Source organism: Rutilus rutilus, assembly GCF_951802725.1.
Source record: "Rutilus rutilus genome assembly, chromosome: 22".
Lineage (NCBI taxonomy): Eukaryota > Metazoa > Chordata > Actinopteri > Cypriniformes > Leuciscidae > Rutilus > Rutilus rutilus.
This window is the reverse complement of record NC_140227.1, coordinates 29,990,588-30,016,437: the sequence shown is the minus strand read 5'-3', so window position 1 is coordinate 30,016,437 and position 25,850 is coordinate 29,990,588. Positions and strand designations below refer to the sequence as shown.

Below are 25,850 nucleotides of genomic sequence, written 5' to 3'. Positions count from 1 at the left end.
AACACGGAGAAAGACGTTTTTACTACTGACACTGTATCAATACAAACCGGGTTGAAATTCGGCAAACACACTTTAATACTTACACTTACGCTGTTTAGATAGATCACATGTGAATAAGAAAAGGACATGGAGCGTTCTTCCACAGTCGGTTATTAGTAGTTCTTGCATGTGCACCGCATTTTAGAAAATATAAAGTGTTGTTACAATGATTTTGACAGCATTTCCTCTTGAATAAATGCGAGTCTCCCCCCAACAGAGTGTTTTCTCAGGCTGTTTGAGTCTCTAATGTTGCGAGCCAAGAATTTTATCTGCATGGGCAGTTGTAGCCAGTGAGAGAGGATGCTAATAATGGAGGATGTTGTTTTTTGGTGATAATATACACACGACAGGAAATTCTTCACAAATCTTGCCCTACTTTTTCAGTTACCGTGGTCTCTGTGTCTCGTGGAGTGATAACAGACGCTGGTTTTTGCACTAAGATCAATTGTAATCCGAGAGCGCTTGTGTCTCAAAGTGTTGCGGACAGATTCAATGAATTACGCAGCTTCCAGCGACATTAACGTCTAAGATGTTGCAGCTTGCGTGTTGAAGTAGCGTGACCTGATGGCTTTCGTCTGCTGTTTTCTGTTTCGTTTTTTAAATCTGTTTGCCTCAACCAGCCATGTCTTCAGGACAGAGACTCAGATGTGCACAGCTGGGAACCATTGGTCATTTATTCTGGACAGTTCCTTATGTGTGTTGTTAAGAGTGATGCTGATTGAGTCGGTCGGCATGCACAAACACGTACGGAAACACTAACAGCAACAATCTGTCACGGGAAAGCGTAATGGAGAATGCGGCCTATTTACCTGGAAAATATGGGTGAATCTCACGAAACCTGTCAAGAACACGTCCTGGTCATATTTCATCACAAAAATCTAAATAATAGGCAAGAATAGTTATAGATTAAGAATATAATCAGAGTTTAGCCATTGGAAATATTTATTTATTTATTTATGCATGAAATATATGTTGTCGTATAACACTTATACAACACTATTTATTATATTATATATATATCTTTTTTTTTTTTAATTCATGCATTATGATTTTTTTTTCACTTTCATGAATTTCATTATTTTTATTTGTTTTCATGTCAATATAAATAATCATGAAAATATGGGTGAATCTCACGAAAACTGTCAAGAACATGTCCTGGTCATATTTCATCACAAAATTTTAATATGTTTTGCCTAAAGAAAAAAAAAAAAAGCCTGTAATTGTTAAAATAATATAATCAAAGTGTTTAGCCATTGGAAATATTTTATTTTATTCATGCATGTTGCACATTTATTTATTTCTGCATGAAATATTATGTTACTTATTGTATAAAACGTATACAACATTATTTATTATATAATATTTTTGACAACATTTTTCATGCATTATTTTATTTGTTTTCATATTAATAAATATAATGCATAAAATATATGTTATTGTATAAAATTATAAAACCTTATATATTGTATAATATTTTTCCATGCATTATTATTATATTTCTTCACTTTTAATACATGCATAATAATTTATTTATGATATTGTTGCATTAATAATAATAATAATGCATGAAAGATATGTTTTTGGATAAAAATGATGCAACCCTATATATTGTATATTATTTTTAAAACAATATATTGCCTGCATTATTCATAATGTAATAATGTAATATTATATTCATATACTGTAAAAAAATTGTAACACTCCCCAATCAAAAATTTCAATTGACCGATAACATCTACATTTTTCAATTGGCCCAAGTGAAAATCTGTACATTTAATTTTAGAATTTACAGAATTTCACTTGGGCCAATTGAAAAATTTAGATGTTATCGGTCAATTGAAATTTTTGATTGGGCAGTGTTACAAATTTTTTACAGTGTATAATATTACTTTTTATATTACTATATACACACATATACAGTATATTTAAAATGATACTATTTATTATTATTATTAGGACAATAGAATACCCAACATATTCCCTATAAACAAAAAATAAAAAATACTAATCATTATACTTTGTCTGTTGTACCATAAAACATGCTTACAGTATCAGGACAACCATAGAACATAAACATCTGAGAAACCAGATTTGAATCTGTTCAGATGTCACACTGAGAGAAGCTGTTTGCAGCACATCTGCCTTGCGGATGAAAGTCTTTGTGAGTCGACGAAGGAAAATCATTCTGTGCTTAAAATCCACAGCTGGCGGATGATTTTTGTCAGATCAAGTCAGTGATTGTTTATGATCCCCTGACAGCGACCCATGATGACTCTGGTGAAGCAGGCGATGATGTTTGACATGTTGTGGTTTCAGCACGTAATGAACAAATGTGTCACGGCGTGGAGAATCTTTACCTCTGTCTGAGCTTCACGTTCCCCTGTGGCGAGGATCACTGTATTCTCAGTTTCACCTGTCATCACGAGAGAAAAACAGCTTTTGAAAGCTCTTCAAGCTCTCATAGACCTATTAATCTGAGTTAAACACCTGATGTGAAGCTGAAGTTCAGGAGCTTTAAAAAGAGACTAATACAATACTAATACCTTTGCATTTGCCAAGTTCAGGAGCTTTAAAAAGAGATTATTTGTGTTGTATTAGTCTCTTTTTAAAGCTCCTGAACTTGGCAAATGCAACGGTAACTAATCAAAACATGTCAAAAATGATTTTGCAGTAGTTGGAGAATTTTTTGCATATGGAAAACATGGATTTCTATAGAATCGGACAGCTTGGATAAAGAATAAAGGTTTGCATGTGCAGATAAATCTCAAATTTCAGGAAAATTGGATAAACATCCATGCACACAATTCTGTCGCAGTCACATGTTTGTTATATTCCTGTCGGTTCAGCGTTTCAGGGTCCGTATTGAAAGGTCTCTTTCATTGGGGAATAATTGTGTCTCTTTCTTTTGATAAAAAACAATGATTTCTGGGCCGTGAGCTCATGTCTTGGCGCAGGCGGAGGTCGGAACATGCCAGACTGCTCCGTCAGGCTCAGAGTCTTCTCGTGGGGTTCTTCTGTACCTCTGTTGTGACTGGACACAGTTAGCTAACATTTCGGACATCAACTCTTGATGGAATGCCCAAATCTGATTCCACAGAACATACTGTATGATATATATATGTATATATACTGTAAATGTGTGTGCATATATATTCAACTAACAATTTATATTAATAATTTATATTTAAGATTTTATTTAGAATAATAATAATTAATATAATGAACATTACTACATACAATTATTAGATGATTAATTAATTCAAATAAATAAAATATTTTATAATTAATTTAATATTTAATATTTTACAATATATGTACTAATAATATATCATTACCAATATATACTTCTAATTTATATTTATAATTTTATTTATAATAATAATTATTATTAGATGATTAATTTAATGCATATATACAAGTAAAACATAAATATCATAAATTATAATGAACATTACTACATGCAATTATTAGATGATTAATTAATTCAAATATATTTAAATAAAATATTTTATAATTATAATAAATTATATGTACTAATAATATATCATTACCAATATATACTTCTAATTTATATTTATAATTTTATTTAGAATAATAATAATTATTAGATGATTAATTTAATTCTTATATACAAGTAAAATATTTAATTATAATTAATATTACTGTGTACAATTATTAGATGATTAATTAATGTAAGTTTCTTTAATTATAATTTATATGTAGCTACTAGTAATAATGTGTATTATACTAATTATTTTATGATTAATTATATATATATATATATATAACAAGAAATATCATAACATAATTATTACACACATTTATAATTTATTTACAATTTATATAACACAAATTTGTATTAATTATACTAATAAGTGTATTAATTTAATTAATATATACCTTTTTATTTTTAAATAATAATTACATTATTATTAGAAATACAATTATTAGATGATTAATTATTATTAATTATTATTATATATAAAAAAAATATATATATATATATATATATATATATATATATATATATATAATCCTTTGAGTTGTCACTTCTTTTGAGTTCACACTTATTTCCTCTATCTCTATGAGGGTCAGAGGTCAGAGTGTCACGTTCTCTGTCCGCTCCGGGGCGTCTGTGGATCTCGTGGTGTTGAACTCGTGTAGTTGATGCTAATGGAGGGGGACGTTTAGGGTCAGGAGGGTCAGGTTTATAGCAGGTCATGCAAGTCATCAACTGTGACCTCGAGCTATTAATACAGACCTGTCCGTGCACTTTAACCTCTGCTGGACTCTCTGGTCTTCCTCTGCTTGAGCTAACTATGAGCTCCTATAGAGACATCTTTTCCTTCTTAAATAAGGCAATCTCAGAATTCACTCTGGGTGAAAAGAGCCAGATGGATCTGAGGGAAATATATACTAAAAGTTTGGGGTTGGTAAGATTTTTTAAAGTCTCTTCTTTTATGTTCAACAAGGCTGCATTTATTTGATTAAAAATACTGTAATATTGTGAAATATTATTATCATTTAAAAGAACTGTTTTCTGTTCTGCATAAATTTTCAAATGTAATTTATTCCTGTGATGCAAATCTGCATTATTTTATGCAAATTTAGCATTTTATGCAAATCATAAAAAAAGCTGAATTTTTACTCCAGTCTTCAGTGTCACATGATCCTTCAGAAATCATTCTAATCTGCTGATTTGCTGATTATTATCACAGTTGGAAATGATGTTGAGTGAAACAGAATCTTAGATTAGTGCGGCTGAATTGCAAGGGTTTCTACAGACATGAAAAACAGGGAAATATCAGAGAATAAAACTGTGTTTTCATGTGTTTATTTCATGACACGTGTCTGGAGGTTGAATCTGCAACACTGAGGTCATTTTGGGCTTGAAAAGAAATAACTATAAGTTAATTAGATCAGTTTTTAGACAAAAATAAATGAGATTTTCCTCAGTTTATGGAATTCATGAGTTGGTCATTTTCTAATTTCCTTAATTGTACGTGAGAGATATGACTCATATCTCAGTTTTTAGCTCTGATCAGAGGAGGCTTCTCTAAGTTACGTCCTCTAGTTGGCTGGTGTTTCCTGATGGAATCCAAACTTTGGCTGTTGTAAGAAGAAACAAGCTACTTGCTTATGGAGACTGGATTAGACAAGGAAACCCCAGGGACTCAGTGGAAAAGGCTTTTATCAAGAGTTTAGCACATAGTTCAGACAAGAAAAATATGCAGGAATGATAAATATTCTTAAGCAGTCTCTCGGAATGCAACGGTGACGACAGCGCGTTTGTGGAAATGAAGCTGAACCATTAGAGAAGAGAGTTGATAGAGTTGATAGAGTTGAAGTCTAGAGGAGTCAGTCAGTTATCTGAGGTAATGAACACAAGCAGGTGTCGGATTTACAGAGGCGAAGGTTTATGAATGATAAAGACGGTGTGTATATATTGTTTCATGATGCTGAAAACATAAAGGAATCGTGTTTTTGTTTGTTGCATGTTTTTCTTTTTTTTTCTCATTTTCATTTAACTTAATGTAAAAAACAAAACAAAAAAACTAAAAGGAAAACTGATTTTAAGTAAAAAAATATAGACATAAAAATAATAATAATAAAAACACCAAAATTACTAAAACTTAAAAAATTGCAATGAAAATATAAAAATAAAAACGAATATAAAATATTAATAAAAACTAATAGTATCTCAATTATACACTGATTCGTGTTATTGATTGTTGGACAGTGAGCTTTTTTCTATATATTTTTTTAAATCAAATTTGAAATTAAATTGTGTTACACGGGTAAAACTTTCCTCACAAAGATGAAACTTTAAATTATATTATTGTGTTTGTCTGTATACAGCCAATTATAACTTTAAGTTGCTTATTAATTTGAAATCAGTGTGGTTTTGAATTATTCCTCACATATCTGAGTGAGAATCTGTAAAACATGCATCATATGAGCAGAATTATTTTCTGGGTAAATTCTGTTATTAAGAAGATAACGACATTTAATTGCATGCAAAAAAATCATTTGCACTCATTTATTCTGCTAATGTTTCATGAATGATTGACTCACTGAATCAACTTTGAATCGGTTGATTTGCACCATCCGAATGAACTGAGTCCCAAATATGACTAAGAAGGCATTTAATTGCATGCATAGCAGAAATCTGTAGTTACTGTAAGTTAGTAGTTTTAGTTTGTTACTCTACTGATTACTAATATTCTGTAGGAATGACTTTACTCAACTTTACGGGTCACTGCCGTTGCTTTGCATGCTTCATTAACCAGCCCGTCTTCAGGCTATTAAAGTGGACATAAATTAAATCTATAATAATTTCTCCTTTCACATTCTGTGTGCTGAGCTTTATTTAAGTTCGTTTAATGGGCCATTAGCTCAAGGCCAGTCACCTTTGTGCTGAAAATGTCCTCAGGCCCCTCCTGGTTTAATGGAATGTAAAACACGATGGTGAAGTTGTGGCCGCAGGACTTTTGACGCCACAATAATGTAAAGGTTTTCAAAGACTGAATGAAAACTAGAAGTTTACACACATCCCAACTTCTGTTTAAACCTCAGTTTTTATTTTTGATTTGATTTGATGCTCTTAGAGTGAAACAATTTCATGGTTCAAATGCATTTGAAATGGTTTTGGTTTTGGTTGTGTTGTAGTTTACTGAACATAAGTGCTGAAACTCACCGTGACCTGATCCTTGTTACCAGGCCTGTAGTGTTGTAGTAGTAACTCATCCACGTGGCTTTACGGTAATTGAGCTGCAGTTTCTCCATGGTCACGACACTCTCGTATCTGTAAAACATGTGTTTAACATTGCATATGCTCCATCATCATGATCGGCCGATGGATCTGTGAAATATCACTCGAAAATAGTTGCCATAGATTCATCGTTCTGGTTAAAAAACAACAATCTGAAATTTTTGAGTAAATTCGCTTTACGTTTTGATGTCGACTTGACAGTTCGTCAGAGACGTTTATCTGCCACTCGCGGTCACACGTTTTATCCTTTTTTACAGTTTTTCCAGTCATTGCACATCTGTTTGAGCTGCCTTTTCCGGAGATCTGGGAACGTTTGAACGCTTTTCAGCACGTCTAATGTAATGATGTCACACTGCATAATTCCAATGGAAAATCCACCTTTAAGCAGACTGACTCACTCATTGACATTCCCGTCGCATTCGCCACATTGTGTGTTGCAAGGAATTAATCAGTTATTAAAAAGTCTGGTTAGTGTGCAGCGTTCCATGACCCGGAAAACTCTCCACGGGTGACGCGGCCACAGCCGGACAATAGAGGCGAGCGTGAATAGATCGTCCTGATACGCCGGAGTCCTCTGCACTTTCTCACAGTCTGTCAGAAGTCTCCCTCCTCCACTTTTTTCTTTTTTTATATCTTTCTCATTCTTAAACTAAGTTTTAAGTTTCTAAGTTTAAGTTTTAAAATTAACTTTTAACTTTAACTTTTTTACGTTTTTATTTTTGGGTCACTTTAAGGGTCAATCTCATGAAACATGTCAAGTTTAGTTCTTATTTCAACCCCAATACATATTTCCCATATACCTGTATACATGGGAAAAGTAAATTATATTTTTCCTTGCCTTGAAATTTTTCAATACAATTAATAAGAACTATAATGCAAATAATTTTGAAAAAAGTTTTTTGATAGTTACATTTGTTCTATTACAATGATCATCACTATTGAGAAGAACTGTAATTGTAATAATGAAAAATGGGAAAATAAATAAATAAATAAATAAATAAATAAATAAATAAATAAATAGTCATTAAAATAATGTAATGAAAACCCCATGAAAAGGCCTGATTTTCTTCATCTAACGTACATACTGTAACATCTTATTTTAATATTCTGATTTTGGGCTGAAATAAGACCTGGGCATGTTTTCATGTGATTTAACCTTTTATATATATATATTTAGTCAGTTTTCTGGTTCAATAATTTGTCCCCATCATTTCATCACACACTTTGTCTTTTCCTCTTTCTGGTTGTGTTTTAGATAGATAAGCAGCTTTGGTCTTTTAGAGAAAAAAACATTAAAGATGACCTATTATGACGCTTTTCAAATTCTTGATTATGTTTTTGGGCTCTACTAGAATAGGTATATATGCTTGAATGCTCAAAAACACATTATTTTCCCCATATTCTCCATTGTTGCAGCTCCTCTCTTCACAGTCTGTCAGTAACGCTCTCTTTAGTTCCTGTCTCGATGAAGCCCCTCCTTCTGTAAAGCACACTGTGCTCTTATTGGTCAGCTCTAGCAGTGTGTTGTGATTGGTCGAGCGCTTCGAGTGTGTTTGGGAAATGTCCCGCCCCTTTCCATAACCGCCAGTTTAACACACTACTAACTAACTCAACCAGGCCCCGCCCCTTTATTCTGCGCATGAATTATTTAAATGAGGAATATTGTGATGTGTTCGTTCCCAGAAGAATATTGAGAGCAACTTCTGCTGGAGGGACTTTGCTTTGTAACTTTGCAGAGCTTTTTTATGCTCAAACAGCAGCATTACACACTAAAGAAAGCTGAAAATGGATCAAAGCATAATAGGACCTCTTTAAAATAACTCATGGTATCAGAGAGACCAGTGTGACTCTCTCATTACTGCCACTGTAAACCTGCCTCTGGATAATCCCACAATCCCTGTTTCCTGTCTGGCTTCTTCCTGTTGGTTTCCTTATTTTGCTGCCAGGAGGGAATATATATATCCTGGGTCTTTAAAGTTTCCTGGTGCTGAAAACCTCCAGTCAGAATGAGTTTTCTTAATCGTGCTTGTGCGTTTCTCTTGCTGGAGTTTGATTCCTTAATCTTTCCTAATTGAGCTGAAATTCCAGAACTGCGTTGGACCGATGAAAGCTCCATCATGGTCACTCTGTGTCCCGGACGTCTGCATGAAGACTCGAAGGTGACAGCGATACAGCTGTCTTTACCGCGCTGACAGACAGAGAGCCTTCATTCTGTGATGCTGGACACCAAAACAATATTTATGAGTTAGGATTCTTATTTTGAGTGTCGTTTCTCAGTTTAAACACAAAATGGCATTCACAACCCATGTTACCTCTTTAATGGGACGTTATAAAGTGAGGAAATTAAAGAAAAAAGTAATATGGGGTTTGGTTTTATGCATCAGGAATTGACTGGATTGTGAAAAGTTGACATTTCCTTTACTTGAAGATTTGTTTTTTGTAATTAATGCCTAAAGAGTGATGGCTTTTGATTAACATGTGGCCTAGATGCCGTTTTTTTGTGGGGGAAATAATAATGTGCACTGATAAATCACTCACAATAAGACTAGAGTACTTAGTACTTAGAGTCCATTTTGATTTCGTTAACTTCAAGTATATGCAGTTAATATGTTTAATATGCAGTATATGCAGTTAATATGTTTAATATCAGTATATGCAGTTAATATGTTTAATATGCAGTATATGCAGTTAATGTTTAATATGCAGTATATGCAGTTAACATGTTTAATATCAGTATATACAGTTAATATGTTTAATATGCATATGCAGTTAATGTTTAATATGCAGTTAATATGTTTAATATGCAGTATATGCAGTTAATGTTTAATATCAGTATATGCAGTTAATATGTTTAATATTCAGTATATGCAGTTAATATGTTTAATATCAGTATATACAGTTAATATGTTTAATATGCAGTATATGCAGTTAATATGTTTAATATGCAGTTAATATGTTTAATATGCAGTATATGCAGTTAATGTTTAATATCAGTATATGCAGTTAATATGTTTAATATTCAGTATATGCAGTTAATATGTTTAATATTCAGTATATGCAGTTAATATGTTTAATATCAGTATATACAGTTAATATGTTTAATATGCAGTATATGCAGTTAATATGTTTAATATGCAGTTAATATGTTTAATATGCAGTATATGCAGTTAATGTTTAATATCAGTATATGCAGTTAATATGTTTAATATTCAGTATATGCAGTTAATATGTTTAATATCAGTATATACAGTTAATATGTTTAATATGCAGTATATGCAGTTAATATGTTTAATATGCAGTTAATATGTTTAATATGCAGTATATGCAGTTAATATGTTTAATATCAGTATATACAGTTAATATGTTTAATATGCAGTATATGCAGTTAATATGTTTAATATGCAGTTAATATGTTTAATATGCAGTATATGCAGTTAATATGTTTAATATCAGTATATGCAGTTAATATGTTTAATATTCAGTATATGCAGTTAATATGTTTAATATCAGTATATGCAGTTAATATGTTTAATATTCAGTATATGCAGTTAATATGTTTAATATGCAGTTAATATGTTTAATATGCAGTATATGCAGTTAATATGTTTAATATCAGTATATGCAGTTAATATGTTTAATATTCAGTATATGCAGTTAATATGTTTAATATCAGTATATGCAGTTAATATGTTTAATATTCAGTATATGCAGTTAATATGTTTAATATCAGTATATACAGTTAATATGTTTAATATTCAGTATATGCATTTAATATGTTTAATATCAGTATATGCATTTAATGTTTAATATGCAGCATATGCATTTAATATGTTTAATATCAGTATATACAGTTAATATGTTTAATATTCAGTATATGCATTTAATATGTTTAATATCAGTATATGCATTTAATGTTTAATATGCAGCATATGCATTTAATATGTTTAATATCAGTATATGCATTTAATATGTTTAATATGCAGTATATGCAGTTAATATGTTTAATATCAGTATATGCAGTTAATATGTTTAATATGCAGTATATGCAGTTAATATGTTTAATATCAGTATATGCAGTTAATATGTTTAATATGCAGTTAATATGTTTAATATGCAGTTAATATGTTTAATATCAGTATATGCAGGTAACATGTTTAATATCTGACCACAGTTTATATTCTCCGTGAGACATGACGTGTGACGTTAGAGTGTGTATCAGCAGCCTGTGTGTCCTGGAGGCAGCTCTGACAGGTCGAGATGTGATCACAGCACTACACACTCACGCAGTGACCTTGATCTGCACCTGCATTACTCACGAGTCGAGTCAAAGCCATTAGATGTTTCCATACAAAGCTGCGAATTTCACTTAAAGCAAATGTTCATCCAGTCAGTCGAAGAGAACAAAATCGTCACTTCCTGATAAACTGGCGGTAAATACCACTAAGAAAAATGAAAGTAAAATAACATCTTATTTATTGAAATCAATATCACATTTACAATATCACAGAAACAGCACTCGTGTGATGTTGCGCTCGTTACTCATGTGATGTTGCTTATGTCATGATAAAAATATGAGACAAAAGGGATTTTTTACATTACATGCATAATTTTAACATGTTATTTTTTGCTGCGTTACATGCTTTAATAATTTTAACACGTTATTTTTTCCCATAACTAATTCATTAAATCGACAGCCCTAATATATATTCTATAGCAAAGTAGACAGCGAGTCACTTTGCACATTCCCTAGTCATAGTTAACTCGCGTGATCCACGTACACCGAGTAGCTCATGCAGATATTAGGCAGTAATTTGGACATTCCTCGTATCCCTGCAGGCTCCAACACAACATTCCCAAGTCCGGCAGGCCCGAACAGGTAGCCCTCAGGTTAAAGATCAGCCCTGCGGGGTTTGGGAAACATATTTTGTCTCTTGTTAACACCAGGAGCTTTGTAAACCAGACGGGATTGAGAGCAAACGAAAACAAATCTTTTGTCTGGATGTCAACGTTTTTTTTGGAGCTGCTTTGAAAAGACATCAACCCAGACGGAGACCATTAGAGACCCGGAGAAAGAAGCACTGGGATGTGTGGCGTCTGGTTGAGCTTAGTCTTTTCAAAGCATCCTCGGAGCAAATCTGCTCGGCTGTTAAGTCTCTCACGAACGCGGTGGGCATCCAACTGAGACGGGGCTGTCGGGAAATTCACTGTAATTCGCTCTCTCGCACAAGTGTGTGTACATACAGTGCGGATCTGACCACACGTTTCACACAAACACACACATCAATGCACAAAGCCAGATCCCCCGGGTTGACAGGGGGCCAGGAGGTCGTCTAATTAAGTTTGAAAAATGTCAAAGCATCATTAACAGAACTGACACAAATTCTGAGTGTCATAAGATTCCTTAACCATAAAACAAGGAGCATTTAGATGTGCTCAGAGGGCGTTTGGTCTTCTTAAAAAGTCATTTTCAGATTATTTTCAGCCTTTTAGACACATTTTGAGCAGCTATAAGGTGCGTTTAGACCCCTGAAACATCACGTTGAAAACTTTTCAGAGGTCTAAACCCCCCTTATAGTTGTCCAAAAGGCTGAAAATAATCTGAAAAGGTCTTTTTCTGTCGAATTCTGTCTGTCCTCAGAGTGTCTGTTCAGAGGTGTTCAGAGTTGAACGTGTCATGTCAACACACACCTTGGGAAGAAGAAACACAGCTGTTCCAAAGACTGATATGTGAGGAATTCGAATGGTTTTTGTCTAAAGTTGAACTCATTGCAAAAAATTCTCTGGAAAGGTTTAGTGATTTTTGAGAGTTTATAAAATAATCGCTCAGAGATAGTGTTTGTATAATCCGTCATTCATTGTATGGATGGACGACATGCTCAAGTTTCTTTTGCTAAGGGCATGATGGTAAATATTTAAAGTAGGAATTAAATATTGCACTGGAGTCTTTGTCCGCGAAACAAAATTGAGACAAATGAGATGATTGCTGACATACAGTAAGAGTTTAGAGTTACAAAATGAATGTGGAGATCTGCTCAGAAAATGTGCTTTTGGAAGCATTTTGATGAGAAATGTTTGAGTTCATGTCGAGATCGCTGTCTTCTGTTTGCAGACATTGGTATCTTGGCAAATCTGAGCACAGTTTGAGACATTATTGAGATTTCTTCTGAAACTGTACAGGAGACGTGAGATTACTGGGTTCTTTTTCTCAGGAGAAACATCTGAGAAGCATAAGATGTAAGCAAAAGTTTTTTTGTTTTTTGCTCTCCATGTAATCTCATTGCTGTCTTTATAAAAACTTTTATTTTTCAAATTTTTTATTTTTATTTTACATTTTTTATTTAATAATTTTTTATTTAATTAATTTAATTAATTTATAAATGTATTTTTTCTTGTATTTATTTATTATTTTTTATTAATTTATGATTTCTTTTTATTATTTAATAATGTATTATTTTATTAATTTATTATTATTAATTTATTAATTATTTTATAAATATTTTTCTATTTATTCTTGTATTTATTTATTGTATTAATTTATTCGTATTTACTTTTTATTTATTTTGCTAGTTATTTATTTATTCTTTTATTTATTTATTATTTATAATTTTTATTAATTTATTCTAATTCATTTATTTATTAATTTATTTATGTTTCTATATATTTTTCAATTGATCATGTTTCCTTTCTCTAGTAACATCTCATTTCACCCCACAGTCTTCTAAAGCAGAACTGCTGAAAAAAGCTTTTAATTAAAGCATCATAAAGTAGTTAATTGTTGGTTCTACATCCCCGGCTGCCTGTCAGATGTTAGTCGAGCGTGTGTGTGTGTGTGTGTGTGTGTGTGTGTGTGTGTGAGTCTGTGTACAGATGTGGTCACATCAAGACAGGAAATATCTTTTATACAAGTACACAGACACGAATACTTGGCCAAGGCTTTGTAAGTTTCCCAGATTCCATGTGCTTGTACCACAAATCAAATGACACTGTCAACTTTAGATTCATTTACACAGCCACATTCATTTATAGAGCAGCTGCAGATGTTTGAGCATAAACACAAATGATTAGCTGTAAAAGTCTCTGATATAGATTCACAGCAGGAGTGTTATTTGTTGGAGAGAACAGAGATGCTGTCGTTTATTCACTCTCTGCTTTAAATAAACGTGCGGTCGGCGCTGGAGGCCGTCTGCACAGATCTGTTATTAGCTGGGAAGTTATGCTTTGATATCTGCATGTCATGAATATGTTTTGTTGTTATCAGAAGGAGATGAATCAAAGTAATGCGTGCACGGGGAACTCGGACTGGTTTATATGCACTTATTTTGAATGCACTGGTGTTAGAGAGGGTCATCTTTGCACTCTGCTCTACGGGTGAAGAAAACAGCTGTATACCGTCCCATAACTCATGTTACAAAATTCTTTGCATGGTTTTAAAATGTGCTTTTGGACTGTACGGTTCAGTTACATTAAGTGTTTATACAATTTTGGCGTTCTTTGTCTAAAGAGATCCATCTTAAAATGATTAGATTAGTGAGACTCCCACTTATTCATGCATGTGAGCAGATGTGGTAGATGGTTTTGTTTGGAGAGGTTGGTTATGACAGTGGCAGTTGTTATAGATTATGTTTGGCTGCATTATATCATACGTCTCGCACTGTGACCCTCTTTGTCTGCAGGCTTCTTTTAAGTGCACTATGTAGACAGCAGGGGGCAGTGTGTGCTCTCTACAGTGATGGATGACGCATGTGATTTTTCTTCTTTCCTTTTTGTTTGTTCATCAGTTTGTCATTGTGAGAAATAAATCAGTGTGTTGTGATTGGTCGAGCGCTTCGAGTGTGTTTGGGGAAATGTCCCGTCCCTTACCATAACCACCAGTTTAACACACTACTAACTATCTCAACCAGGCCCCGCCCCTTTATTCTGCGTATTAATGATTTAAATGAGGAATATTGTGACGTGTTCGTTCCCGGAAGAAAACTCAAGACTACAATGGAGGCGTTTCAGGGAGTTCAGAAACACTGACACTGATATAGAGAAGAACTCCCGCTGGAGGGACTTTTTATTGCTGAATCATTGTTAATTATCTGTAAATGCATTAAACAATGGAAGACAGATATGATTTTGAGACTTCGGCTTCGCTGACGAGTGTATTTATGTGCTGGACGGCTGTATCTTTGTGCTGTTGGTGACCCTATGATGCTATCCGGACGGGTTTCTCTGGCTCCGCCTGACCCGTAGGATCCACCAGCTGTGCCAAGCTACGCTACGGACCCCCGTCTGCACAGAAACACCAGGAGCGGAAGTCACACAATGCACATCTGGAATGCAAACACACAAATCTCTCAGAGAGTCACACAGTCTGACACATAAAAGGCTCTGAACGATTGCTGGTGGTCTGATGGAATGTCAACAATAAATGTGTTTTTCCTGCTGCATAGTTTTTATTTTGATGTTCATTCTTCACAAACAGTGTTTAAGCATGTTTGAAAAACACGAGTGTTGAAGAAATGCTGTACTTTTGGCATAGATTTAGTGGTTCTGACAGGTGGTTTGTGTGCGTTAGATCTGAACATATGGCAAAGGCACCGACCAGAGGTTGAACACATTTTCTCAAGCACTGGATGTTATGGGCTGTAAAACATATATCATGTTTTATGTGTGTGTTATGTGTGCATATTTGCACGTCTGCGTGTGTTCGGGATAATAGATTTATAACTTACAGAACCAGAAACATTCCGTATGAATTCTTTTCCTGCAGAGGTTGCAAATGTTTAGATATATAGTTAAAATGAAAACTGTCATCGTTTACTCTTTCAGCTTGGCTTCCATAAGTCTGTTTTTTTTGCTTAAAAACACACTTCACAACAGTCTATAGCTATGAAACATGAACATAAAAATTGTGTTTTTCGAGTAAGAATTTGATGAAAATCAATTTCAACATCAGCTGGCTCTGTTTATGGTTTGTGTTTGTGATGTCAGAGTTTTTTCGTGTCTGAACCCGCCAACATCACTGAACCCACAACATCAAATTCCCTGCCAGTTTTCTGTCAAGACAATTCACATTGTGCAAAACCGAGAACAAAATTTGAACGTCACATTGTCTCAGCACAAACTTTACTGAATGTTGTGCTCTAGAAGAACGGAAGGATGAAATTTAATTGAAATTTTTCACAGTTGAAAATGAATGGGGAAAAGGAAAGGAAAATTCAAAATATAACTTATTATACACTTAAATGCAATGCAATGAAAATGCAGAATGTGAGAAAAGTTACAGTTAAAATGCAATTTAATTAAATGTAATTAATTTTAATTTGAAATCAATAATGTAACTAAACATGTAATGCAAGTCAATATTTTTTGTAATGATTTAGTTTTTCGTGAGCATTTTCACCCTCTCTGAGCCTCAGAATTAGGCAGGCAAGTATATTTAATATGTAAATGATGTCTGTTGTGATTGGCTAACCTCTTTGCAACAGCCGGCTTCCGGAAGTAAAAACTCCATTCATTTTCTCCATATGGAAATTGATTGTGAGCGACAACTTGTTAACCTTTAAAAGATGCTGATTCTATTCTGTGTGTGGATGGAGCTTAAAGGTTGTATCAGCGATTTCAGGCCCAAACATAAATGATCACATTCATCTAATCTTTCCTAACGATCCGCTAGCTGCCCGCCCCATAAGCATGCCGTCAAAAAAACGCATCTCTGTAGGCAGCCTAGGCTCTGCGATCTGCACACAAAAACAGTTGGTTTCACCACCACTCAAAACCAAAATAAAGTGTTCCAACCAATCACCGACAGGGGTGGATGTTGTGAGGTTTTGCGCTCGTGCACGGCTGCCTATGACGGCTATTTATTTTGGTTTTGAGTGGTGGTGAAACCAACTGTTTTTGTGTGCAGATCGCAGAGCCTAGGCTGCCTACAGAGACGCTGTTTTTTGACGGCATGCTGATGGGGCGGGCAGCTAGCGGAGAGTTAGGAAAGATTAGATGAATGTGATCATTTATGTTTGGGCCTGAAATCGCTGATACAACCTTTAACCAGCATCAGTTTGGTAAATATTACAACCTCCTTGTGTAAGAAAAAAGGGGGGAACAGAATCCGACGGCATAAATCCAGCTGTCGGAATCCGTTCCCCCACCCCCATGATGAGAGATGTTGATGTAGTGGCTTAAAAGATGCTGATTCTATCCTGTGTGTGGATGGAGCTTAACCAGCATCCGTTGAAAGATTTATTTTTTGGCCTTTTTATACAAAAAGGACAATATACGGACAGGAAGCGAAGTGCAAGAGATAGATGTGGACGGGATCAGATCAGGAAAAGTAGACAAGACATGACTCGAACTTGAGTTACCTGAAGCCCAGCAGCACCATATGTGAGTGCACTGTCTACTAGGCTATCTGTGCCAGGTGCAAATTGTCAGATTTGTAAACATTAGAAGCTCATTGTGTAAGCAACATGGGGGGAACAGAATCCGACGGCAAACAATTCAGCTGTCTGAATCCGTTCCCCAACCCCCATGATGAGAGATGTTGATGTAGTGGCTTAAAGACAGATCAACTGTGAGCTACGAGGTTGTTAATCGATAGTATTTGCTCCTGTTGAATCCGTCAGTCCGCATTATTTCAACTTAGTTTTTAAATGAGTGTGTTTAATGGTGAAATTCCTGGTGAAAAACTACCCATGATGCTGTGCAGAAAAATACACCAGTCAGAGAGTCGAAACGAGCAAATAAGTGCCAAAATAGCTCGATAGCTCCGCCCACTCCCATTGAGCACTGCGAATAACGTAATCGAGTCGATTTCTCTACGCTCTCAAAATACTGAAATATTTCCATATATACTATGCAGAGTTAGCAATAAAATTGAAATATATTGTTTATATATATATATATATATATATATATATATATATATATATATATATATATATATTTGTAAATAGGTAGTTTTATATTTCTCCATTTTTAATTCGATTCCATTTAGTTCTTTCCCTCATTAAAGCTGTTAAGTTCACAGTCTTGTAGCTTTGTCTTTTTGTCTGATTTTCAAAATCTTTTTGCTTCAAATCAAAGTTTGTAGTGTTGTGATGTTCCTCGTAGCTGATTGGTTTGGCTCATGGCTTATAATGCTTTAATGGAAACTTTTTAAAAAATCCCTAAGGGAAAAATGAATGGTCAAAGTGGGGACACTGCTGAAAAAGGGGACACTCTCTTACTCTATTAGTAGCAATAGTGTTAACCATGGAGGAATTGTTGATTATATCAAAGTTGGCTGTCATATGATTATGAAGTGAATATACTGAGATGAATACTGTGATGGTTTTTGTGCTTTAGTTTGAGTACGTTTTCAGTTTTCAGTTTTAATTAATTAGTTCATTTTCAGTGTATGTTACACAGTGCTCCTAACACTTGCCAGACTTCATTATGTGGACATGACCTCTGACCCCTGACCTCACTGATCCCGCACGCCGCCGGTAACACCCTTCAAACCCGCGTCTCCCTGCAGGTCTGTGGCAGGTCGACCTCGGGTCATGAAAGGGGTCATGACCTCTCAGTGAAGGAATGTTGTTCGTCTCCATTTCCTTGTTGATGTTACAGTCTGGATGTAGATGAATATATGTGAAGGTTGACGTTATGAACTACTGATCTGTCACTCATTTTATTCTCATGGTTGTATATAATGGAAAGTATCGGACATAATTTATGTTTTGCAGGATTGACAGCTGAAGCTTTAACCCTTTACAATATTGGTTGTAGACATTAGTTAATGCAATAGTTACATAAACGATTAACAAATCTTCTACTGTATTTATTGGTTAATGTTCATTTCTAAATTGTACATTAAAATTATCAATTAAGTTAATATTAATGGAAAAAAATTTGTTTAATTATATTAATAAAATAATAAAAATAATAACTTTTTAAAAATATGTTTCTGTTTAAATATTTTACATATATTTTTATGCATTTTTTGCAGACACATTTATCCAAAGTGATTTAAACAAAACGGGAAGAAAAGCAATTCATCAAAAAGCCAACAATATTCCTAATATACAATTCCAGGTTTATATAGAAAGCTAGAAAAGATGAAAAATGCAAAGAAAAAGTTTGTTTTTTTAAATGCAATAATGTGTTTTATTCTCATTACTAATCATTAAGTTTAGTAATTAGCATTTTGAACTAACAATACTATTTTTTTCAGTAGTTTATTTCTAATAGTGAGTGATATATAAAAAAAATATATCTATCTATTTATCTATCTATCTATCTATCTATCTATCTATCTATCTATCTATCTATCTATCTATCTATCTATCTATATATATATATATAAATATTTTATTGTTAACTGATGCTTAAAGCATTTCATGACTACGGAAACATTATATCTCCATTTTTGGTCATTTTTTCTTTTCTTTCGTAAATCATTACTATTGGTCACCCTTTACGTCTGTCTGTGGATTTTACAAATATCTAACAAATGAAAAGTATTTTTAAAAGAGCATGTGACTAAACCGAGTAACTCCATTGGATCCTCAAACTGTCACATGTATGTCCGGAATTCACCAAAATTCAGCTTGATTTCAGGAAAATGTTGTCAAGGTGTTTAATTATTATATATATTTTTTTAAATATGGTTTATCAATTTCCTGAAAAGTAGAGTTTTTGGAGGTACGAGGTTTCATATATAAGAGGTGTGGTTTGGGCCATAGCCTAGTCTTTATTTCCATAATGCATTAACTTCCATTGTGAATTGTACTTGTAAAGCATTGTATTTCTCCCTCTGCACATCAAACTATAACATATTGTGCAGATTTGACTGCTGTGTTGTGCACATGTGTAATGGTGTGATCACGTCCGGCAGGAATTCCATTCACTCATTCATTATGTTTAATTCCCTCCTCCTGCACACATCGCTCGGCTCTTCAGGGGCCAATTTGTTGTGGCGAGGGTTTTATTGAAATAATGTTTTGGGAAACCGACAAACCGATTTTCTCATAAATATCTCCATGTGTATGAGTGTGTGAGAGCTGAATGTGTGATGGGAGGTTGTTAAACATCTGCGCTGAATCCTGAATGAATGGTAAAACCTCTCGCTGTGAGGCTGGTTGGCCTGTTGAAGGACACAATTCTTCAGCAATTTAATTTTGTTCCCCTTTTTTGATGAACTTACGTGGTTTGAGGTCAGTGAGTGTGCCAATTAAATGCCGAAACATCCCTCACCATCCCATTGAGATGATTTTTGTCCACTGGAAAAAAGAAGCGGTTTTGTTGAACATGGAGTGAAAGCACTTTCTGCTCTTACTACTTTTTTTGGACCACATTTTGAAGGAGAATCTTTGTCTTTAATGCTTGTATAGTACTTTTATTTTCTCATACCCAAAGTGCATCAAACCATCTGACATTACAAGCATCAATATGCTCATAAAGTTAAAAGATATGGAAACTGAAAAACGGCCAACGTGTCAACTTTCTCATGAGCACTTTCCAATGAAAACTCAACCAATGGGTCCAGGTTTCAGGAGCTTCAACTAAACAATAAAAAAAAACATTATTGTCAAATTCAGTTACGGTGAAGACCGGCTAAATGTGTCTTTAATTACACACAAGATTTACATGATTTTGGGCAAAATCTCTTTTTATTCCGACTATGTTAGGTTGTTTTTGAGATGGAAAACTGTGCATGGAAACAAGATATTATGTTTTAGTTTGGCAATGAATTTCCACAAGCACATGTTGAGACCTCAGATGACCTATGCAGTGAGTTTGAGAGTCTCTTATGCACCCTATATAAAAAAGTTGGTACTATTAGTACAAATAATTCTAGATTTGTAAATTTTCTGAAGACAGCATTTTATTTATTTATTTATTTATTTATTTTTCAGTATGATGCTTGATTTAGCAAACAATCCTGTCAATTGCAGAGAGGTGAAGTTTCATAACTGGTCTGTATGAATGCATTCATATGTCTCCAAATCGTAAACATCTGGAAACACATGGAGACGATTGTCCAAATCTGTAATGGATCTGCATCTGTATTTCAGACTGTAATGTGTGTTTGTTCTCTCCCACTGTCAGACGTGAACGAGTGTGAAGAGACCAATGGAGGGTGTGAAGCTCTGTGCTGTAACACTATCGGCAGCTTCTACTGTAAGTGTCCCGCCGGTCACGAGCTCAAGGAGGACGGCAAGACCTGCCAGGGTGAGTCCCGTCTGTTCTCTCTCGGTTTCTCTGTGCGATTCATGCTGTTCCAGCAAAGCTGCTTTATCTAAGAGCTTGGAAATTCAGAATTTTGGAATTCCGATTTAGAATCTCTTGCAGAAATCTAGAACTCTGATTTTACCAAAATGCAGGACAGTCACTGTTATTATAAAAGATGCATACTAATAAGCCTATTTATTAAACGTTTGAAGATACAGATGTGCAAAGTGCAGAGACCCTCTTTGCTGATCATTGGTTTATTGGACATTATGTCCACTGTCAGATTTTCCAAAAAAAAAAAAAAGTTGTTCATGTTCATTTAATCAGATCCGAAACCTTACGTCTGAAACTTTAAAGGGATGGTTCGGAGTAATTTCAACCTAGGGTCCTTTGCACCATGACCTCGAGCCTGGATGGATGGATGGACAGATAGATAGATAGATAGATAGATAGATAGATAGATAGATAGATAGATAGATAGATAGATAGATAGATAGATAGATAGATAGAACAGAATATGTCATTATTTATTCTGTTATTTTATGCCACAGTCTAATCACTGGTTAAATCACCTGGCTCTGAAAGTCACCAAATACACTGGAATTTGGTCAGACTTTAACCCTTGTGTGTGTGTATGTGTGTGTGTGTGTGTGTGTGTGTGTGTGTGTGTGTGTGTGTTTAACTGTAATGTGTTTGGCCTCAGGAGACAGTTTCTCTTTCTGCTTTCTTCATATCCACCTGAAACATGCCATTTAGAGATTTATTCATCTTTCTGATGTTTCAGATATAAATTGTATTCATCCTACAGATGGTTTAGATCTTATAACTCTTTCATATTAAACCAATTCCTGCTTCACATATTTGATATGTATTTGAATGCCAGAATTCGGTTTGATATGAACACTGCATGCTTCATACACAGGTTTATATGACAACACATTGTTTATGTGTTCAGATGATACCGTCATTTACTCATTTGAATTATGTAAAGGAAATAGGATGATCAGGAAAATATTGGACCACAGAATACACAGATTGACCAATCAGAATCAAGCCGGACGTCATAATCCTTATATACAACCTTAAGGCCCTTGCACACTGAGTCCGAAATTTGCGTACGAAATTTTCACACGTTAAAAAATAAATACGGCATCACATTATGTCAATCATATGGAAGCCCTGAACCGCAACGTAAAAAAAAAAAAAAAAGTATGTAAAAAAAAAAAATAATTATGTAAAAAAAAAAAAAAAAAAACTATCATTTCGAGATTAAAGTCGAAATGTTTCGAGATTAAAGTCGAAATGTTTCGAGATTAAAGTCGAAATGTTTCGAGAATAAAGTCTTCCGTAGAAGTTGTGTGTGTGTGCTTGCCGTTATTTCACATTGCCGCACAGGCATTCATGCGTGTGCGTGCGCGTGTGTGTGTGTGTGTAAGGTGTAAATACATGCGCTTGTGAAGTCGAACTGCCGTCTATAATAGACACTGTATGTTCTGGATACATTTTAAGTGCATCATTCTGTATCCAATCATTTGGCCGGATCCCGTGATTTCCTCAAATATGATAACCACTGGTGGTTGAGGAAAGATTCCCTGAAATGATTGTAAAGCGCTTATAAGTGTAGGCCTACAGTATATGAAAGCGCTATATAAATGCCTCATTCATGCATTCATTCATTCATTCATAAAGCTGGATATCTTGATCCAGTCTGACAGTATATTTTATAAAGTCCTATAGCCTAATGTCATGTTGGTAGACCTGTAGAATATCCCTTTGTTGAAAGCCCAGATAAAAGTAAAAAGCTATTATTTTGTGTAGATCCAGTTTACACACACACGCACGCACACGCATGAATGCCTGTGCGGCAATGTGAAATAACGGCAAGCACATACACAACTTCTACGGAAGACTTTATTCTCGAAACATTTCGACTTTAATCTCGAAACATTTCGACTTTAATCTCGAAACATTTCGACTTTAATCTCGAAACATTTCGACTTTAATCTCGAAATGATAGCTTTTTTTTTTTTTTTACATAATTTTTTTTTTTTTACATACTTTTTTTTTTTTTACACATACTTTTTTTTTTTTACATAATTTTTTTTTTTTACAGATTTTTTTTTTTTTTACGTTGCGGTTCAGGGCTTCCGTACAATCACGCTTACACACTACCTCCGAAACTTTCGTCCGTCATAAAACAATTTGGATCGGGTTTCGATTTTCTGCGTTTTCGTATTCGTTGCTACGGAACATTTCAGATTCAGTGTACAAGGACCTTTATGGTAGACAAAATGAGACCAGTATATGCCACTCCAAAAAACTTTGTGAAAAAAGGATGTGAAATATATGAGCAAGAGATGCAGACAGTGTAAAGGAGGAGAGAGAGAGAGAGAGTGAGAGAGAGGTATTTCACAGGGAAGGAGGGAATAAATCCTTGTGTTTCAGTCCTTCCCTCTCAGACGGCTTGAACGTTCATGAGGCATCTCCTGCTTTCCCAGTCAGATATTTATGATTAAACATCCTGTAAATCATGACAGGCTGGCTCATGCTTTGTCTCATTTGCATTGGGGTTAATTTTCATCTGGTTGATGTGGCCTATTATTCTGGCTACTGGCATAATTTGAGACACTGCCATAGGCCACACTGTTTCCATGGATACAACCGATTCATTATGGGATACCAGATACCAGGTGAGAACATTTATTGGTCCATTTAAAGTTGCAGAGGGATCTTCATCGTAAGAAATATAATGGAAAAGGTTTTCCTAAACGTCTAGAAATATTTATATATTTTTTAATTTCTTACATAATCATTTTTTTAGATTAGTTTGAGTAATTTTAGTTCTTCAACTTAAACTCATTTTACTTAAAATAGTTGGCAAGAAATATTTTTTTTAATTATCTAGATTTTTTCTATGTTCGATGTTTTAATTATAGTTAACATTAACAAAACAAGTTTTTGTATGCGGATTTTTAAGTAAATTTAATAAAACCTACTTAACTTAGTTAAGTACAATTAACAAAGAACTTGGCCAGTTAAAGGTTGTTGAGTAATTTCTACTTGCTCGGTTTAATATTACAATATAACACTGAATTAAGCCATGCTTTTAAATATAAGTAACGTAGAACATGCCTGAACACAATACTTAATACACAATAACGGCAACATTCGTTCATTTGAGAGTGTGAATGTGTCATTTTAAGTTGAACACGAACTCCAGATGTCACAAAACAGCAAGTTACTAAACCTAACAACAAAAGCAATGACAACAGTGTAAAAACAGCTGGAAAACAGTGAAAACGCAGCCTTATTAGTTATTCATGCCCCAGTGCATGATGGGAATACCAGTATCAGAAAGTTGAGTACTTCATTTTATAATGTTGATATTAATGCTTTAATTTCCACAAGCTTAAATAGAGTACTAAAATAATATTTACTTTGTTTTTTAAATTATTGCCTGCACTAACTTATTCAGGTATTTTGTTCTGTAAAATTGACTTCACCACAGAATCTTTTTTTATCAGTGTTTTATCACTAAAATGATTCGCAGACAGCGGTAATTACGTACATGTTTAAAATGTCACAGTCGTCATTACACTCGAATATGTTGTTTACGGTATGAGTTCATCTGTCACCAGTGTTTTAGAGACACAACACAGTCGGTTCTTCCTCCTGTGACTCAGCGAGCCTCGAGGTACATCTATAAACACTGTTAAAGTGTTCCAACATATTCAATACAAGCCAAACCAAATGCTTTCGCCAATGTGGGGAAACATTTCTTGGTCATTTAACTAAACCCCAAACCAAACAGCAGCGTAGATGGAAAGTGAGTGCTAGTCTGCCAGCTTTTCTGGCTGGAGACTCTTTTCTGGCACACGCATGAATCAGTGGCTCACAATCAGCACGCATACTTCCAGTATTACTTCTGCGTGTGGGTTACCCTGATCCCGGTGACAGATGAACCAGAACTAACCTCTCAAGAGCCAAGCCAGATATTGGAGCTAAGTGGGCTGAAGTAATCAGACAAATTGGTGAATATTGTGTTTTGGCTACGGCAAAGGCTATTGGCAACATCAGATGTGCTTTCCAGGCTGTTATTATAACCAGAATCTGGGGTGATTTGCTGAAAGATGCCACATCAGTGGGATATTAAATATCAAAAAAAGAGACTGTTCGAGAAGTTCAATCAGTTCGAGGTTCGTTTGAAGTTCTTACCATTGGAAAGAATATCGCAATTTAATTGTTTGAAAGAAGCAAATGGAGACTTTTGCATGTCTCTCCTAGAGTTTCAGAAGAGATTGCAACTTTGTCTTATAGCTCGTTGGCGCTTGCAACGCCAAGGTCATGGGTTCGATTCCCGGGGAAAGCAAGAACTGATAAGAATGTAAATGTGTCCCTTGAAAATGCAATACAAGATGCTTTGGATAAAAGCGTCTGCCAAATGCATAAATGTAAATGTCTCAAACTAGAGCTGCACGCTTAATCAGTAAAAGATCACAATCTCAGTTCAAACATCCACGCGATCTTATTCCTAAATGACATTGATTCGGTTGTGCATATTGAACATTTGACGAGTGCAATCACAGCGAACATATAGATCTGCCGCTGATCCAGAGAGAGCAGTTGTCATGTTTAGGGATGAAACCACACAGTATCATTATTTCTGTCTTACAATAATTCAAATTATCACAAGTACTGAGATTTTAGAGTTTAGAAGTTTAGAGTTTGGATATAAACACTGATGTCTACGGTAGAGATCAAAATAGAGCAAATCAGCTTTTGAAAGAAACTTGATGCTTCAAATAAAGATTGCATCATTACATCGTCACACCAGTAGGTG

At 34.4% G+C, this 25,850-nt stretch overlaps 1 protein-coding gene across 1 annotated transcript in view; it reads left to right on the top strand.

The window, feature by feature from the left end:
• megf6b (multiple EGF-like-domains 6b) overlaps positions 1 to 25,850 on the top strand; it is a gene marked incomplete at its 5' end in the record, with an annotated part of 65,015 nt that overhangs the window by 9,620 nt on the left and 29,545 nt on the right. Inside the window, one exon of the mRNA XM_084395843.1 lies at positions 20,888 to 21,010. Coding sequence (XP_084251969.1) covers positions 20,888 to 21,010 — 123 coding nt within the window. The remainder of the gene's footprint in view (positions 1 to 20,887; positions 21,011 to 25,850) is intronic.